Source organism: Aulostomus chinensis, chromosome 6, assembly GCF_037954235.1.
Source record: "Aulostomus chinensis isolate RoL2024-O1b breed Wild chromosome 6, RoL_Achi_v1.0, whole genome shotgun sequence".
Lineage (NCBI taxonomy): Eukaryota > Metazoa > Chordata > Actinopteri > Syngnathiformes > Aulostomidae > Aulostomus > Aulostomus chinensis.
The window spans coordinates 25529266-25546130 of record NC_141325.1 but is presented as its reverse complement, the minus strand read 5'-3'; the positions used below and the strand labels follow the sequence as shown (position 1 = coordinate 25546130).

General features: G+C 42.9%; 1 protein-coding gene across 1 annotated transcript; it reads left to right on the top strand.

The window, feature by feature from the left end:
- The first annotated feature begins 205 nt into the window (after nucleotides 1-205).
- gfpt1 (glutamine--fructose-6-phosphate transaminase 1) lies at nucleotides 206-16233 on the top strand. Its single transcript, XM_086207169.1, has 19 exons — nucleotides 206-315; nucleotides 2072-2179; nucleotides 2513-2620; nucleotides 2713-2838; nucleotides 3123-3181; nucleotides 3295-3429; nucleotides 3523-3584; nucleotides 3841-3920; nucleotides 4010-4115; nucleotides 4234-4397; nucleotides 6093-6188; nucleotides 8149-8246; nucleotides 8414-8534; nucleotides 8782-8939; nucleotides 11000-11114; nucleotides 11488-11615; nucleotides 11858-12025; nucleotides 12542-12703; nucleotides 14577-16233. Exons 1-19 carry the CDS (start codon nucleotides 309-311, stop codon nucleotides 14619-14621), a joined length of 2046 nt encoding a protein of 681 aa, XP_086063295.1. The 5' UTR covers nucleotides 206-308; the 3' UTR covers nucleotides 14622-16233.
- The last annotated feature ends 632 nt before the right edge of the window (nucleotides 16234-16865 follow it).

Here is a 16865-nt window from a genome sequence, read left to right as displayed (position 1 = left end):
GCCACTGACGGGAACCAGAGTGACAATCCGGTGTATTCATGAGCAGCTAGCGGAGAGCACAGGCCAGTCCCTGTGCAGTGATGTTGACTTTAGGTGTGCTGAAAACCAAGCCCGGTCCTGCATCCTGCTGCCACGTCAGAATTGACTGCGTCGGTAGGTACAATTTGATTGACAGGACGGCTCGACCAATCATGATACGCCATGGAAGATGGCGGCTGGCTCTGATTCAGTGAAATAAAGGGGCGGGGCTTATCTGACAGGCGTTCCCAGCTACTCTCCTAGATGAATTTGGCAGCCGAACTGTAGACATGTGTGGTGAGTGTTAGATATATTCCACAATTATATCATTGAATGTCAATTGTATTTAGATATGCAATTATATAAACAGAGAAGTAACTGAATTTGAAATACTAATAGCGTCTTTAATTTCAGACTGAGACTGGAAATTAGCTAGGGGTGGCTAATCCAAGTGAGCGAGCATGAGCTTCTGATGCTGTTAGCTAGCTAAATGTAAATCAGTTAATGTTCTCAAAGCAGGTTATCTTTCTATGTAAGATCAATAGTGTCTAACGACAAGTGTTTGACTGTTAATAAGGTTGAAGGGATGACCAGCTCTTTGCTAACGCTGTGACATGAAGCCCATCGCGTAACTTTCACCGAGCGAAACCTTTTGAGACATGATTTGTAGATTATAATGCTGAACTACTTCAGTCTACCTTCAACTCCTTATCAGTTTGGGGATGTCGTTTTGATGGCTTTTTAATGTCTGCCATTGTCGCTGTAATGGCAAATACTGATAACTGCTTTCTGTCTCCCATCGTGGTCCTGCTACACCAGCCAGACCTGATAGACTAGTTAGTATTTTTAGAATGCCAAATACGCATGCTTTTCTATTCATATTGGATGCTACACGCATTGTATGACTTTGCTCAGGGTTATTTAAGGTATTGCTGTACCCATTCCCCAAACGGAAGTGTTATTATTTTGTTTGCCCCATTGCTGCAGTATTTTCCCCTCTCTCTCCATCACCTGCTCCTCTGAATGAATGCTCTGTTGAAGTGGGCAGCCTCTGCTCCACATTTGCATCCATCCCTCAGTGCCCAGCTGTGTGTTAGGGTGGCATTGCATGCCTGCCCCTTTGCTAGTAAAATGGTGATGACAGTAACATTAATCATCTGGCCTAGCATGTTAGTCTCTGAGTCAGTGGTTTCATGGTAATATATTTTAATTTGATTTTCAGATTGTAACAAAGTAAACGTCCTAATTGATGTGCAGGTTATTGGCAAGATTATTGTCTTTTGCAATCATATGCTGTTCTTGGTTTTGATTTGGACATCTTGGTTGAGATTGAATGACGTTCTTTCCTTCGGCAGGAGGTATTGACTTGCATAACGCAGAGTCTATAGATAAGCTCCATTGTTTCTAAGTCAGTCTGCCTGATGGAAACCAATTTATTTTCCGCTGAGAACCCCTCCTGTAAGACTGGCTCTCCTCCAACATCTCTCTTGTCTTATTTTGACATGGATTCCTAAATAGTAGTGACTACCTCAGGAATGCTGGTCCTACTTGGAAATTTCTGTGGAAATTGTGACGCAATTATAAGCATCCATTGTGGTCATAGCTGGGGGCTGGTCTAAAATTGTCTACTGGATTGTTCTGTCAGTAGGATTATGCTAGTAGCATATTGTTTAACACCAATATTATATATAAATATCTTGTTTCTCAAGAAAATAAAAGTGAGCACAGAGTTGGGTATGGTTTTCTGATGTTTGAAGATATTGTCTAAAATTCAATAAAAGTCAAAATACTATGAGAACAATAATAGAAGTAACAGAGAGTGAAGCATGACACAGTTGTAAGCAGATTTGTACACATGATTATAATTTGAAAATTAACATTTTGATGTTGAGGTGATTCTCAGGTTGCAGGTCTGCAAACAGCAGAAAGCATTGCTTTAAGTCAAACTGAATTCACAGCCAACTTATAGCCAACTGTCACATAAATGATGGCGCAAGAGTCGTCACGTTGATAATGCAACAATGAATCTTGACATTTTCTTCTTCTTCCCCAGGAATCTTTGCCTATCTCAACTACCATGTGCCAAGAACTCGTCGTGAGATCCTTGAGATCCTCCTCAAAGGTCTGCGACGTCTGGAGTACAGAGGTTACGACTCTGCTGGTGAGAGAGATCCACAACATGGTCTGGCTTGTTTATCAGGACCCTGTCCCCTCACTGTCCCCTTACTGTCTACCCACAAGACAGTCCACCTGATAATGCCACAGATTAGCCTTAACCATTGCTGGGTTATACCGCTAATGGAGTAGATATTCTGTATGTTAAGAGGGAAGGATATATCTGTGTGTTAGGTGAGTGTAGCACCTACTTAATGTTGGAGTTCTGCTCTGATAGACTTGTGTTAACTGAGAATCAAGGTGTAACTTGGATAACATTGAAAGCAACACCAATAACATAAATAAGTTTCACATAGTTTCGATTGTTTGCTCATGTAAGGTGTGGGAATCGATGGCGGTAACGGCAAAGAGTGGGAGGCAAACGCCAAATCCATTCAACTGATCAAGCAACGTGGAAAAGTGAAGGTTCTTGATGAGGAGATCCACAGTGAGCTGAGCTCATTTTTTTGCACGTGACACCAATCAGCTGTTCTTTGTTCATTCACTGCATTGCTAAATGTTTCACGTTTTTATTTACAGAGCAACAGGATCTCGATCTGGACGTGGAGTTTGATGTCCACCTTGGCATTGCTCACACCCGCTGGGCCACCCACGGTGTTCCGAGCCCAGTCAACAGCCATCCACATAGATCCGACAAGACCAACGGTCAGTTGTTTTAGTGATAAGAAATCCTTGTAAATATACCTCTCTACACACAACTTGAGCTTTTACCTCATTTTCTACTGCTAAAGATTAATTTCTCTTGATCTGGATTAAGTTTTCCTTTGACTGCTTGTTTAGAATTATTGATTCCATGTTATTTCTGTCACTGTTGCATTTCCTGATTTTAGTATTTTCTGTTCGAGATAATCCCCTGTACTCTCAAAGCCTCGCTTTAGCTCTAATATTCTTTGATGTCAAAGGTGCATGATTTTCTTTCTGGCCTGCAGAGTTCATTGTAATTCACAATGGAATTATCACCAACTACAAAGACCTCAGGAAGTTCTTGGTGAGCAGACAAGTCAACTTTTTATCCTGTGATTTTTTTTTTTAATTTTTTTTTTTTATTGTCCTCATACACAACCTTAAGATGAATTATACTCTGTCACTACATCATTACAGGAGAGCAAAGGCTACGAGTTTGAGTCGGAGACAGACACAGAGACCATTGCCAAGCTGGTGAAGTACATGTATGACAACCGAGAGAATGATGACATCAGTTTTGCCACGCTGGTGGAAAGGGTGACCCAGCAGCTGGTAAGCGCTCGCTCATGCACACCGCTGCGTCCTTCATGATCTGCACATACAGTAAAAGAGCCTCTCTGATGTGTTTGTTGTTCTGTGTGGCAGGAAGGAGCGTTTGCTCTGGTCTTTAAGAGCGTCCATTACCCCGGCGAGGCAGTTGGCACAAGGTACACTGATGTTGTTGAGCTGTTTTCTTTTTCTGCAAATTGAATAGCTCAGATTTGATAGAACAAAACAAATACATATAAATGACAGTCTCAGTTTTATATTACATATCTTTCTGATTGTAACAAAAGCAGTTTATTATAACTGACCCCTGTGGTGTCCGTTTTGTCATCCTTGCCCCTTTTGTTGTTTACCTGAGTGAACATACATGTAAATTGATGTGATCTAAAGAAGTAAAGAGTATTTCCTTTCCTGTAGGAGGGGAAGTCCTCTGCTGATTGGAGTGCGAAGTGATCACAAACTCTCCACCGATCACATTCCTGTGCTCTACCGCTCCTGTAAGTTCGGTTTTCAACACGTTGATATGTGATTGGATCAGTGGGACTAAGCCTGAGTTTGTTTTGGTTTTTCTTTTAAATTTATTCAGCCACTAAAGACAAGAAGAGCTGTGCCCTGCCCAGGACAGACCAGGACACCTGCCTCTTCCCTGTGGATGAGAAAGCTGTGGAGTACTACTTTGCTTCAGATGCAAGGTAACCGCACAACCAAGATACACCTTTAAATCATTCTCTCCTTGCTCCACACTGCTCATCTTTATCAGTTTAAATCTAAAGTCTGATGTAGTTTCTCGACGCTCCCTTTTGTCATCAGCGCAGTGATCGAGCACACAAACCGAGTGATCTTCCTGGAGGATGATGACGTGGCTGCCGTGAGTGATGGCCGACTTTCCATCCACAGGATAAGGCGCCGAGCAGGAGACTACCCTGCTCGCGCCATCCAGACCCTGCAGATGGAGCTGCAGCAGATCATGAAAGGTGAGTTTAGGGTCAGGTTTGATTCTTTGCACCATAAATTACCTCTGGTTGTATTTGTAAATCAGTCACTGGCACGCTGCCCTGTAATTTGCCCACAGCCCTGTTATTATTGCCTCGTTCTTAATGGTTTACTACCTACACAGCTGAACCTGCTTGTACCCTTCAGCCTGTTGGCCATGTTAGTGTCGTTACAAACCACAGGAGCAATTGTTGCGGCCCCTTTTATGCGTTGACCCACAAGTTAAGGGAACCAAAAACTGCTGGTTAAAATGTAGGTTTTGCTCTCTTTGTGTGTTTAAGATTATTATTTCCTACATTTGATGGAGGGTTAGCACTTAGTGGGACAGTTAAGTCCAAAATCCAAAACATACTTCTCTTTTTGCTAGAAGTGCAATCTGCTGCTATTTCGGTGCTGCTGGAATTGGATGAGATCCACTGTAAAAGGCTGGGTGCCATTTCTTTTGTGGTTCTCAACATTCCAGAATATAAGAAACTTTACAACAATTCCTCCTTCCAAAAAAGGATAAGCTCATTCACAGACCTTGTTGTGAGCAACTTCATGTTTGGGGCTATATTTGGTTGAAAGAAAATAGGTCCTACATGACTCCCCACAGCGGATTATTTCCAAATTTCAACAATTCCCGATAAAACAATGAAGATGAGATATTAGCACCATAGGCACGGAAAAAAATATGATTTGTTTTGTTTTAGGGTGTACTGCCCTTTTTTCATATTGTTTCACAATAAATGTGCTAAATCAGTGTTTTCCGAAGTTTTTTGCTGGGTAACCACTTTCTAAAGATAAATCATCGCAAGCAAATTCACAATTTGAATCAATAAGTAAATTTAAAAAAGGCAATTTTGAAAATATAAGTCTTTGACTAATTGCTACCTTATTCAATGAACATGTTATTGAAAACGTGTGTACTGCACATGTGCAGTAAACCTTAATAAACTATAGAAGATATTCAGAAAATGCATTTAGTGACACAAATAGTCTCCCCCACAACCTACATGTGTGTGACAGCCCAGCTTTTTAGAAAGAGTGTGCTCCTTAAAAGGCTAAAACAAAACCACTGATATGTAATAATCTCACTAATTTATAATCGCCACTGTAAGCCAGTGTTTTCCGGGCTCTTCCTCCATCATCCAGCAGAGGGCGAAGAGAAACTAATGTTGGCTGGACTCTACATTCCTTTGTGGTCCTGTCATTACTCAGCCTCTCTCCTCTGTCTCAGATTCTGGAGCCACTCTGCTGAATAACCTAATTCGCATGACCCAAATTTCTGTCAGGGGCAGGCTGAAAAACACTCGCATATATCACTGTCACGCTTTTTTATTGATTTGAAAATAGTGTCTCCCTGATGCCCTGTGTTTGTTTTACTTGATGTAGGGGTTGTCTTACCCTCTGGACTGGAGTATGTCAATTAAACCACAATAAAAAAATTTAAAAAAAAACAGGAACTCCCTACATTCCCTGGAAGGCTTGATCAATGGTTAAACATCGTAAGGATTATTCCGGCTCCTCCAGGACAGCACAGTCTGCATCTTCAGAGCTTAATGTGTCACAATTACCTCCTCAGTCAGCCTCATGTGGGCTTGCACTTTATAAAAAGTCCATCCCTGTGTTCTTAAGAGGCATTTACCTTTTTACTAGTGTTGAAAATGTGCCCCTCATGTCTGATCCTTCCACAGGTAACTACAGCTCCTTCATGCAGAAGGAAATCTTCGAGCAGCCAGAGTCTGTGGTCAACACCATGAGAGGAAGGGTCAACTTTGACAACAACACAGGTAGAGGGAGGTCGGATCAGTGTCTCAGTTGAGCGCTGATGCATTAACACACCTCATAAATCTACTTTTTTCCACTCTTTCTCCATGTTTTACAAGCAGATTTTAAACCCTCAATAACTCTTAAGATTGCCAAGATTGGAATAAGCTCTGAAAGTGCACACAGTTGCTCCCATTGTTCTTGTCCTTTCCTTTACCTACTTCACTCCAACAGATGTGCCTCTACCTTCACTTAAGTAATTTTGAAAAAATTAAAGCACACGGGAATATTGCTGTGAGAACAATGATAATAAGTGTGTGTGTGAGAGAGAGAGAGAGAGAGTCAGTCAGTTACGGTCTTCTTACCTAGAGAGGTCACAAGCTTTACATTTTGTAGATTTTACCACAGGAACAAACTGATGTCCCACTGTGTGGCGGAAACATTGCCTCAGAGTTCAGTGTCCCTTAGGTGGTGCTGTAGCACACACATAAACTATGATTTGATAAAAACTAATATTATCAAACACACTAATTAAATATTGTGTGTGAATGTGATTTTGATTTTGCCAGTAGGTGGCGCAATAACTGACTGATATGCAACCTGTCTTTAGCGCAGGACTCTAAACAAACTGTAACATTTGAGAAAGATCTGATTTGAAATTGTTGCGTCCAGTTACAAAAGTAATAATCACAATTTGCTTGGCCAACACAACATTTGTGTTTGATGAAAATTTCCTATCTTCAGATTAGCACAAAGGCTGTAGCTAACGAGTGGCTAAATGAGACTGAAAAGGACAGTAGAGATCGAAGCTGCATTGTGGTGATGCTGAAGTTCTTTGTCTAAGGTGTAGTTCACCCATAGCATAACATAATCATCCATCCATTTTCTACCGCTTATCCTGTCAAGGGTCGCGGGGGGCTGGAGCCTATCCCAGCAGCCTTCTGGACAGGTCGTCAGTCCAGCGCAGGGCCAACACATGCAGACAAACAACCATTCACTCTCACAGTCACACCTACAGTCAATTTAGAGTATCAATCAGCCTCGTCCCCTCTTGATGTCTTTGGACTGTGGGAGGAAGCTGGAGTACCAGAGAGAACCCACACAGGAACAGGGAGAACATGGAGACTCCACACAGAAAGATCCTGTGCTCGAACCCAGAACCTTCTTGCTGTGAGGCGACAGTGCTAACCACTGTACCACTGTACTGCCCAGCATAACATAATGTAAATTGCAATTATGCTCTCAAAAAAAATGACAGTGGTGTTAGTCTGTGTAGATTATCTCACTGAACAAGACGTGCAAGTCTTGTAACCTTCTTTCAACACAGAGGTGTTTTTCTGCACGTAATCCAGAATAAAAACATGATTGGTTTTTCGTTGAGGGAATCTGGGGGGATGGTGTGTGGAACCATTGTTATCTTAAAATAATCTATTTTGAAAGTTCCTTTTTGCTACCAGTGAAAGCATGAATGCCATTGTTGAAGTGTCATGTGACATGACTAAACATTTGTGAGTGACTTAAATCTTCCAGGGGGTTGGCAGAGGGATTCAGTGGTTAGCACTGTCGCCTCACAGCAAGAAGGTTCTGGGTTCAGACTTTCTTTCTGTGTGGAGTCTGCATGTTCTCCCTGTTCCTGTGTGGGTTCTCTCTGGTACTCCAGCTTCCTCCCACAGTCCAAAGACATCAAGAGGGGACGAGGCTGATTGATACTCTAAATTGACCGTAGGTGTGACTGTGAGTGTGAATGGTTGTCTGTCTATATGTGCTGGCCCTGTGATGGACTGGTGACCTGTCCAGGGTGAACCCTGCCTCTCACCTGAAAACTGCTGGGATAGGCTCCAGCCCTCCGCGACCCTTAACTGGATAAGTGATAGAAAATGGATGGATGGATGGAATCTTGCACGGCGTGCTCTCTGCCCTTTCCTTAGTGAGATGGAAACACAGGAGCAGTATGATGAATCTGTTGTTTGCTTTGCTTTTCAGTGACGCTCGGTGGACTGAAGGACCACATCAAAGAGATCCAGAGATGTCGTAGACTTATTCTTATTGCATGCGGCACCAGCTACCATGCTGGGGTGGCGGTGAGTAGCTATAAACTGAAGGGGTTGTGGTATAAATCCCCATTATGGAAACATGTCTGAACTGCACTGTCAGGTTGGTAGGAGCTCTGGCGTTAGTGTTGTGGTCACACATGTGAATGACATGCTTCAGCAGATTGATGCTGAGCAGTGTCTTGTTGCTTTCCCAGACCCGCCAGGTCCTAGAGGAGCTAACAGAGCTGCCTGTTATGGTGGAGCTTGCCAGTGACTTCCTGGACAGGAACACACCTGTCTTCCGAGACGACGTCTGTTTCTTTATCAGCCAGTCAGGTGGGGAAGCGATTGTCATCTGGACTTGATCTACTGCTTGTTACCTATCTGTCCCCCACGTTCCTTCTGAGACAGATGCTTTGAGCTCGGCTCTTCCATAGTGCATGTATTTTCATTTGTATGATATTTCTGCTGTTTGAAGTTTTTTCAAACCACAGATTGTGGTAGCACAAGTTATTTCTTGACAAAGTAATAAATCAGGGTTATTTTATTGTCACAGCTATTACTCTCCCTCTTCATCGCTCAGGGGAAACTGCTGACAGCCTGATGGCACTGCGCTACTGTAAGGAAAGAGGGGCTCTGACAGTGGGCATCACCAACACTGTGGGCAGCTCCATTTCACGGGAGACTGACTGTGGAGTCCACATCAATGCCGGACCTGAGATCGGAGTAGCCAGCACCAAGGTGAGACTTCAGCGATCGCAGTTGCTATCATGGCTCTCTTGTTGTCAGTTTTTATTATCGCTGGATGTTTCTTTTAACCATACAATACATCCAACGCTGAAAAAAAAAATGCTCTTGCTCATCACAGCCCACTAAAATGGTCTTCTGCAGTGCGTGTGTGTGAGGGGAAGGGCGTCTGTGCAGCAGCACGGTTATAAAACTTGCATGGAAATTAAAGGTTTAACTTCTTACAAAATGCAATTTATCCTAAAACCCAAGCTTAATCCAAAATATGCTTTCATTAAAGCACATTTTCCACTGGTCAAACTCTTCTCAGATTAATACTTGCCAGTACTGGTGGAAAAAACCGACTAGTTGGAGTCAGATGAATGAGATTTGTGTAAATGGTACAGTAGCGAACAGATACTGAGCTCACTGAGCAGCAGCTGAAGAGAACAGTGAGTCTAGTTTAGTCTCTAAAGGAATTGCTACATTTTTTCCTGGAGTGTAACCCAGGTGACTGATATACTTCACACCCAAACACACTAAATCCTTCAACATGGGTAGTCTGAGTAAGAAGAAACCTATATCTTTATTTAATTGGGGTCAACCAACACTTATACAGAGCTTGAAGCGACTATACACTGATGTGTTGCATCATCTTATACACGAACCCAACGCCCACTGACACTGAATCAAACCCAGATGAAAACTCCATTGTGTGTCTGGTCCTGCCTCTTGGACGCTGACATTTTCCTCCACTCTCATCCCACGGGGAGTTGAAGGAGCCTGATATTCTCATCTCAAGGATCCATGATTCTCTGCCCTCCCACCCCCGGCCCTCAAAAGCAAGAACATTTGCCAGTTTGGACCCATAGTGGAGCCTCAGTCCCATTCGTGAGGACCGACAGAGGAGAGTAGGTCCCTCTCTGGGCCAGTCTTCAGGCTTGGCTCAGGGACTGGCCCAGAGCACGGCTCAGAGACGCCATCATTAACTGCTCGGCCAGCTGACTGGGCCACACACCCACACCCAGCCCAACCAACACTGCACCAGCTAGCTCATCAAATCACTGAAGAACATGCACCCAAATGCTAAGACACTCAATTTTATTCTACCGAGCCACTTTTTTTTTTCTTTTTTTTTTTTCTGAAACTACTGCTTCGACTGACAGTTATTGGAGGGCGGTTTTCCTGAAGTCGGTGACCGCATCATTTCAAGATTAACAGAGTTAAAAGGTTTCTGTTGGACAGACATTTAACCGTGTCTCAAAGGGTGGTTATCTTTCTTGAGTAAAAGTTGGTAGGTTCTATATGATGCACACTAAAACGTTGCTGGCACGAACATTGAAAATCACCACCGTTTACTGTGTGAATTAAACATGCTGCCACATCTGAGCTGACAGCACAGTGGGTCTGTGGTTAGCGTGCTGTCAGGGAAGAGAAAAAACAGTGTAAAGGGTTTACAGCGATTTTCTTGGCCCTGCACACTGGCATTTGTGACTCCACAGGGTCCTGTGAAATGACTTGGCGTCAGTAGAGCACTGATTGAATCTCCTAAATGAGTATGGAGGGCCTCCAAACGTGCTCTCAGATGTTAAAGCAGAGAGAGGGCGATGACGGCAGGCATCAGGTCCCTGATGTTTCGAGATTGTGGGTGCCAGTGACATTTCCAGATTGATCAGAGAAAAAGCTCTCTGATGTCACGACGCATGTTGACTCTGTTTTCCAGGATAAGTTTGACTGATCTCAACCACACACATCCTAATACGGTACTGCTAGGGTTCTTTCTCATCTGGTGCAGATTATTAGCTGGAGACAAAGTTCATTACCAAAACAAGCAGACAAGACGCACACACGCTTCACAAATTCTGCTGAAAGCGAGGCTTAAGTCCGGAACTGATTACTGCCTTTTGGTTTCAGGATTAAATTGCAAGACAGTAAAAACATTCTTTATCAACAGGTTGCATGAAGGGAGTGCAGTTCTGTGTCAATACAGCTGTTTGCTTTGTGTTTCAGTGAAAGTATGAGGCTAATAAGCTGTAACATTAACATTGCTGCATTGTTGTGTTGTTGCTCCGCAGGCCTACACCAGCCAGTTTGTGGCCCTGATCATGTTTGCACTCTTGATGTGTGATGACAGGATTTCCATGCAGCCTAGACGCCGTGAGATCATCCAGGGCCTGAGGGTGCTTCCAGGTAAGTCACAGTCAGGGAAATCCTGATCACACGCAAGAGTCCAGCCTATAGAGATGGAAAAGCAGTTCTCAGAGCAAAGATCATTTGTCGCTAAGCTAAGTGAAGAGAGAGCGGAGGGAAGCAGCTCTTCACTATAGACCCTCGCATGCTTCTTAGTATATCTAAACCATATGATGGCACTTTCCTAATGGTAAACTAATGAAGGATGTCTGGCTGCTCCACTTTTGCTCAGGATTAGGAGCTTTTCAGTCCATGTTGCAGCATGCACCACAGTGCCTCGTTCAAGTAGAGTCATATAAGTTTAACATATTGTTGCCACTATTAAAAAGAATCTTCAGTTGTATTATTTTTCTGCCGTGTGTATGTGTTTTAGATCTGATTAAGGAGGTCCTCAGTCTGGATGATGAGATCCAGAAGTTGGCGACAGAGCTGTACCAGCAGAAGAGTGTTCTGATCATGGGCAGAGGCTACCATTACGCCACTTGCTTGGAAGGAGCTTTGGTGAGCAAACACACCCACTTTCATCAGCTTTGTCTCTGTAGTTTACTAGTTTCTGGAGGGATTTCCCTTTTTTTTGCTCTGCGAAATCAAATAAATTAGTGATTGTTAAGTGTGTTTTCATAGGAAGGCTGCATTAGTGCAGAGTTCAAGTTTTTTTAATCTTTAAAATGTAAAGCATAGCAACTGCAATGCATTATTTTTGTGTGTCTTAACTTGTAGATATTGTTTTCTCACTGTTGTAGAAAATTAAGGAAATCACGTACATGCACTCAGAAGGCATCCTGGCTGGAGAGTTGAAACACGGTCCACTGGCACTGGTTGACAAACTCATGCCCGTCATCATGATCATCATGAGAGACCACACCTACGTCAAATGTCAAAATGCCTTGCAGCAAGTGGTGGCCCGCCAGGTAAGAGCTACACGTTCAGGATGATGCTGCTCTCGCATGTCCAGTCATGTATTTAGATATTACAGTTGAATTTATGTGGTGTCACCTGCCTTTTTGCTTATTTAAGGTCAACAGAGGTACTTTTATTTTAAGAACTAATCTGTCATATGAATCTGAATGTACATTACCAAGAATTTTATTTTGAAAGGCTTCTGAGTCTCTCCACTATGTTTGTGTGCCATCAGCGTGAACAGCTTCACACTATAAATCATTTCAGGCTCCTGAGCGTCTGGGGACCATGTTAGGTTAATGTTCATAGTTTTGCCAGTGCCACACCTCTGATCCTTCACCTCAGTAAATGTAAGGGGAGGGGTTAGTTGGTTCAGCTTGACATCATCACTGTCAGTAATGGGCTGCAGATGTTGGACGTCAACATTTTTCAGATTCACTTGTTTTGTTTTTTTTGCAACTTGTGTTTAAGTCTAGGATCATGTTCCTGCAATCCCCTAAATCTTCAGCCTTTTCTTTGATTCTCAGGGCCGCCCAATCGTGATCTGTGACAAAGATGATTACGAGACCATCAAGAACTCCAGCCGCACCATCAAAGTGCCTCACTGTGTGGACTGCCTGCAGGGCATCCTGAGCGTCATCCCCCTGCAGCTGCTGTCCTTCCACCTGGCGGTCCTCCGAGGTTATGACGTGAGTGTTTTTATGGTCTACCATTTGAGAATTACATTTCTAAAATATTGAGTAAACTTTCAGTATCACTAGAATGCTTTTTTATATACTTATATTTGGTCGCTGCAGAAAAAAAATTAAATCACACTGGACTGCTTTGAGTTTCGAAGTAACTTGTCCAAATGCAGCTGAAACTCTTTAACTTTCTAAATGTGCCTCTGAAAAAGTGCCAGTTAAGTCCTGGATGTCTCTGTTGCAGAAGTAAAGTCACCTAATTGGCTTATTTTATGCTGTGAGTTGTGGATATCTGCCAGTATATTTGTGTTTAAAGCAACATTAAACAGATGAAACACCTTTGTGTAAGTAAAAACTCACTCCATCCGTCCATCCATCCATCCATTTTCTTCCGTTCATCCTGTTAAGGGTTGCGGGTGGCTGGAGCCTATCCCAGCAGCCTTCAGGCGTGAGGCGGGGTTCACCCTGGACTGGTCACCAGTCCATCTCAGGGCCAACACATATAGACAGACAACCATTCACGGTCAATTTAGAGTATCAATCAGCGTCGTCCCCTCTTGATGTCTTTGGACTGTGGGAGGAAGCTGGAGTACCAGAGAGAACCCACACAGGAACAGGGAGAACATGGAGACTCCACACAGAAAGATCCCGTGCCCGAGCCAGGGCTCGAACCCAGAACCTTCTTGCCATGAGGTGGCAGTGCTGACCACTGCACCACCATGCCTAAAAACTCACTTGAAAGATGTTATTTGTTTTAGGGTTACTTTTATTGCAAAACAAAAAACTTTCCACTTTTCATTTTGTATCTTTTCAAAGTGCCACTTGATTAGCTACGCAGGAAGTCAAAAGTCACAGTAAACTGCTGAAACTAACATGTCAACTTTTTGGGGAAATATGCTTTCTGTCCATCATTTTTATGCCAAACATGCGTAATAACGTGTTACTGCCCCCCACCCCCACCTTCACCAGTTGGCTGATGGCTAGTTAGCTTAGCTCCAGTAAGCACTAGCATTAGAGCATTGTATCATACCTCACGAGTCAAATAAACTTCCTAATCCTTTTTTTGTTTTACTTTTTTTTTATCCAATACATACCTGGATGTAGTTCCTGTGCTGTCTCACCCTCTCAGCTTCTAAAGCCTGCAGTTCCTCCTCTGTCTATACTGTCCTCCAGTGGATGAGGATCGAGGTCTTGGTTTGTCCAGAAATAGTCCTCCTCCTCATCCTCCCTCACATTTCAGTCCTTATCAGTAGCAGTTGCTCTTCTAGTTATCAAACTTTTTTTTGTTGTTGTTGACTAAAGTTACAACAGGGCTTTGAAGTGCTTCATCAAATCACTACGCCTGCCCAAGAAAGTAGTTCCGTCTATGTATCAGACTCCATAATATTTTGAAATGTTCAACGATTTTTAACAGCAAATGTTAAGTGACTGTTTTGGATGAAGGCGTATTTGAGGACTTGTGAGACGGTTTTCTCTCCCGCACCACTGCTAGCGTTCACTGCCGCTAAGCTAACTAGCAGTCCATTGTGGCTCTGTAATGCACTTAGAGAAATCTGCTTGTCTTGCACTAAAAAGGAGCCTATTTTTCCCAAAAAGTTGGCGTGTTCCTTTTACTGATGTAACTTTAGACAGTGTTAATACTACTTTAAAGCACTCATTCTGACAGCGAAGCCCAGTTAGCTCTTTTTTTTTTAAGTCAGAGACGAGTACCTTCATGAGTGTCTGATATGAAATTGCAGGATTAAATGAGCAAAGTTGTAAAAGTGCCATTTCAACTGACTTTATGAAAACAATTAAGAGTTTGAAGCTAACGTCTAGTGAGCAGCAAAAGGCCCCTAAGACTGATACTTTGTTAACAACATCTTCTGTCTAAATACAGGTGGACTGTCCAAGAAATCTGGCCAAGTCAGTGACAGTAGAGTGAGACACAGCATCCATCTTGTAACACAAGCCTGGCAGACACGCGTACAGACAGGGAGGGAGCGTCACTATGAAGATACAGCACCAGAGAAGACGCTGTCTTGTATTTGTGTCTTGCCTCATGGCTTTTTTTTAATGCAATCTTTTACTCAGTGTATCTCACTGTTGCATATTATCTCTCTCTCACTGTTTTCTCAAAGCCTTTACTGTCATGGTCGTAGTTTTAGAGATGTCGTTTTGTTCATGGTCATAAGGTCTGGGCTGGCACCGACATATTCCTAGCTGGCTGTTGTGAACCCGTAGCAACTAAAAGGTTTCTGGCTCTGATTTGTTTGTGCTGATCAGCGTTGCTGGGAGCATCTTGGAGCTGATGTTGCAGCTGTTAACGGACGAAAGTTAGGTTTTGAAAACACATCATCAGCTCTTCTGTTAGTTTTTTTCCTTCAATGCCATTTGTAGTTGGGATAATTGTCTTGGGCAGCTAATCATCTGAAGTGTCTTTACTTCACTTAAATTATTCCAAGCCAAAATCTCTGCTTCAATTCTCTGTTATTTCTCTGTTACTTCCAAGTACACACCAGTACCTTCAGTAGCAACGTCACCGTCAATCTAAAGTCATTCTTGTGAAAACTCTGGTTTGTAAAATCTACTTGAGCAGGTTCCAATGGCTTGTTGTGTACAGAAAGAATGTACTGACTCTGTTCAGGTACTGTCAGTAAACGGACTGAGCCTCGTTTACTGAGATGTCTGACATTTAGTTTTTGTTACATACTTTGTTTCTGCTTTTGATTTTCTCTAGTTTACATAAGTACAAATTGAAGTGATTCCAGTGAGATGAAGTTACCGAAAGTAGAATTTGCACCAGTTGCCAGCCCATGCCCTGCTAGCATGATTACTGCAATCACAATATTGGGACCATTTGTAGCTTTTCTTTTCTTTCTTACAGTATATTCGTTCCCCTTTCTTTAAAAACAACAACTGACTTTTATATTGGTGATGTTACTCTTTCATTTGAAATGTGAATGTTACTGTCATTTGAAATGTCCTGTCAAACCACAACTCTTTCTGATGGATTTGGCAGTTGTAAACCAAAACATGCATATTGAATATGTGCATCCTCTGATGTTTTGTAGCCAAACATGTACTGATGCTTGTAGTGATTGTTTTATGAGGAGGCCTCGCGGCCTGAGCAGGCAGTATGTCATAATATCGATCTTTATTTCGAGAGTCAGCTGTGTGTGTTAATCCAAATGTCTTTGTTTTAAAAGCCAAGGAAAAGAGTGATGTACACACACAGCCGTGTAGTGACAAAGTAAGAGCTGCTGTTCAACTATTATTTTAGGTTTAAAGACATTTACCTTGCTTTAGCAATCAAGCCTTAATTTTTTTTGCATGTTTCCCAACATTGAGCTTCTCTTCAGCCAGTGAATGGCTTTGAAACTGGACAGTGTTGTAACAGGTACTCGTGTTACCCACGTTAGCAAGCAGATGTGCATTTCTTGACTGGAGCCAACACGAGCACTGAATCCTAGCGACATCTGTTGGGTTACCAGGGGAAATGGGAGAGTTATTATTGTTGGACTGATGCAATAAAGTGTCAACTCCTCTTTTGTAGGTGCCTCAGCTCATTTGATGCTTGCCATAGTCCTGTACCTCCTGAAATATTGATTGCCCCCCATACACAATATTAATATTTTTTAAAAAGAATTCCATGATTTTAGAAATTTGAATAATTCCATGTGCAATGGACACATTGGCGTGGCAGGACACAATCAGGGACTATTGAGGAGAAAGTCACATCCGGAATAAAGCCAAGTAGCAGTGCATACCAAGGAGTCTTTAAAGTGGACAGTAATGGTCTGATAAATCCATGTAACATCACAATGTAGGGGCCAGCAGGTCTGAAGTGGCTGCACAAAGGTGCTAAATGACAGAGGGCCAACAAACCCGTGCGAACAGGTGAAGGATGTCGCCAAAGCACTTGCAGCAATGACTGCACCAAACACCTCCACAACGTCCCACCCCTACAACAGATGCCGGAGCCCCGAGATGAGGCCCAGGTGGAAGAGCTCAAGTGTCCATGTTGGTCCAGCTTCTCACATGAGAGGAGCACACCTGCCAGCGTCTGCCTGAGGAATGCATTCAGCCTCAGCATTAACGACAGGGAAAAAGCTATGCTGTGAATGAAAGCAAGCGCAGCTTTCAGGAGGATCTCGCCGCACAGACAAACCACAACACCAGCTTCAAC